The 1982-nt window shown below is 40.1% G+C and overlaps 1 protein-coding gene across 1 annotated transcript in view; it reads left to right on the top strand.

Annotated features, from left to right (window-relative positions):
* Positions 1-1737, top strand: part of os9 (OS9 endoplasmic reticulum lectin) — a 29966-nt gene extending 28229 nt beyond the window's left edge. The window contains exon 14 of the mRNA XM_048618968.1: positions 589-1737. Within this exon, the coding sequence (XP_048474925.1) occupies positions 589-726 (138 nt within the window). The 3' untranslated portion in view covers positions 727-1737. The remainder of the gene's footprint in view (positions 1-588) is intronic.
* Positions 1738-1982: the final 245 nt, after the last annotated feature.

The raw sequence follows: 1982 nt of genomic DNA, 5'->3' as shown, positions 1-1982 counted from the left end.
CTCATATTCTCCAGCATCTGCAGTTCCTACTATCTGTAACTTGGAAAATGTTGGTTTATATGCAGAAAATAGGGTGGGGGAGGGTATAAAGAGTAAATGATAGGTGGGGATAGAGCCGAAAGAGAGAGAACAGTTAGACATAAAGGAGTGGATAACAACCAGCCTAGGAGAATGAAGTAGCCACTAATGCGTACTGTTAATGGCTAACAATGGGCTGTGTGTAATAGCAGACCACATGATCACAAGGCCTGATGTGTGGGGGTTGGGGTAAGGACATGGGAGAAGCTGCCTCAAAATATTGTGCAAAACAATATAAGGTTGAGTCCAGAAGCCAGCAGGGTCCCCCAAGTGGAAAATGAGGTGCCAGACCTGCTGAGCTTTTCCAGCAATTTCTGATTTCCACCAAAGCAGTTCTTTTGGGGTTTATGAAGAAAGTCAGTGCTGTGGAAAGGTATAAGCATAGAGAGGAATTGTTACCTTTTCTTTTGCCTTTTGAAATCCAGTAGCTCAGGCTTTCGTCGATTGACAAATGGAAATCCCTTGGCTGTGTATAGTTGAACATCTAAAATTTATAATTTTTTTCAACAGACTGGTGGTACTGAAGAGGTTTACAAAGAACAGCAGAGACAGCAGCAGCTGGAGGATAACTACCGTTTTGTGTGGGGGGAAAGCCAAGAAGAAGCGCAGTCATCAAGCAGCACAGATTCTGATGATATGGACTTCTAGGGATATGTGACTCTCAGTATAAATCAAATACATCTTCGGGTGTTAGCACATGAACCAGTCAATTTGCACTTTGCCATGCGTAATGGCGCATTTGTGATCACCGATCACAATAGATAATAAATGAACCTGCAGACGAACCGTCAGAAATTTGCATTTTTATTGATCAGCTAAAGTGGAATTTTGTTTGTCTGCTGCAGTTGTCTTTTTGTGGTGGAACTGGTGTGTATGAGTAGTGCTAAAAACATTTGAATGTGTATCTTGGTAATGAACCTAATCAGCAAGACACTGAGGCAGGCAGGTAGGCAGGCATTCATTCTCCTTAGCCTACAGAAAATTAGAGGTAGGGAGCGTTCATTACTGTGAAAAGTGAGCAATGAATGTAATATTTTTGTCCCAAAATGGAATTTCTCTTTAAGTTGAAAGTAGATAGTTGAAAAAAAATCAGTCAGGCAGCTGAGCAACCTGGTGACAGATCACCATGATTGTTACAACGCATCAGTATAGCGGTAGAATCCTGGACAGTCCAACTTCAGATAAAGCCAACAGCTCCAGTCTTTAGATGCCATCACTAGCTTCCAGTGAAGTATATCTTTCCTGATGATAATGTTCTGCCAAGTTACAAAGCCAGATACCACCACCAATTGCTTCCTTTGGTTTTACATTTCTAAACTAGTGACCTGGATTACCTGGTCACAATCTTTGAGATGGCAATGTGCTGCTGGGATGAGCAGAGCCAACATTATCCACCCTTTATTGATCAGATATTGCGGCTGTCAGATATGTCTCTGGTAGCTAATCTGTCATTTTATTGAAGTTTTGTGTATATGTTTGTCTCAATGATTTCTTCTTGTGCTAACTGCTTTGTAATTCAAAGAAAATCTGGAAGAGCTTTGTGAATAGTGCAGCAGTTTGCCATACTTAGACCAAGTTGATACCTACTTCCTCCAATTCTTGAAATATTTGGGCAACACTGTGATTGAATAATGTTTAATAAAAACACGGTATCTTGTTTTTGTAGTGTTTTAACCATTTTTTTGCCTGAATCAAGCACTTAATGGGTGAAAGTTCTTTTTTAAACCCAATATTGGATTGTATTTACTTTTAAACCCTTTGGCATGAGCTTTTGATTAATACTGAAATGAAGCCATCTAAGCTTAGCATTTGGACAAATGTGAGCTGATCAGAGAGCCAGTGTGCATTTTCCAACAGGCAAGTCTTGTCTAACCAACACGTTTGATAAATCCTCTAAGATTTCA

Source organism: Rhincodon typus, chromosome 41 (genome assembly GCF_021869965.1).
Source record: "Rhincodon typus isolate 14 chromosome 41, sRhiTyp1.1, whole genome shotgun sequence".
Lineage (NCBI taxonomy): Eukaryota > Metazoa > Chordata > Chondrichthyes > Orectolobiformes > Rhincodontidae > Rhincodon > Rhincodon typus.
Note: the sequence above shows the minus strand (reverse complement) of the source record. Positions and strands in the feature narration are given on the sequence as shown.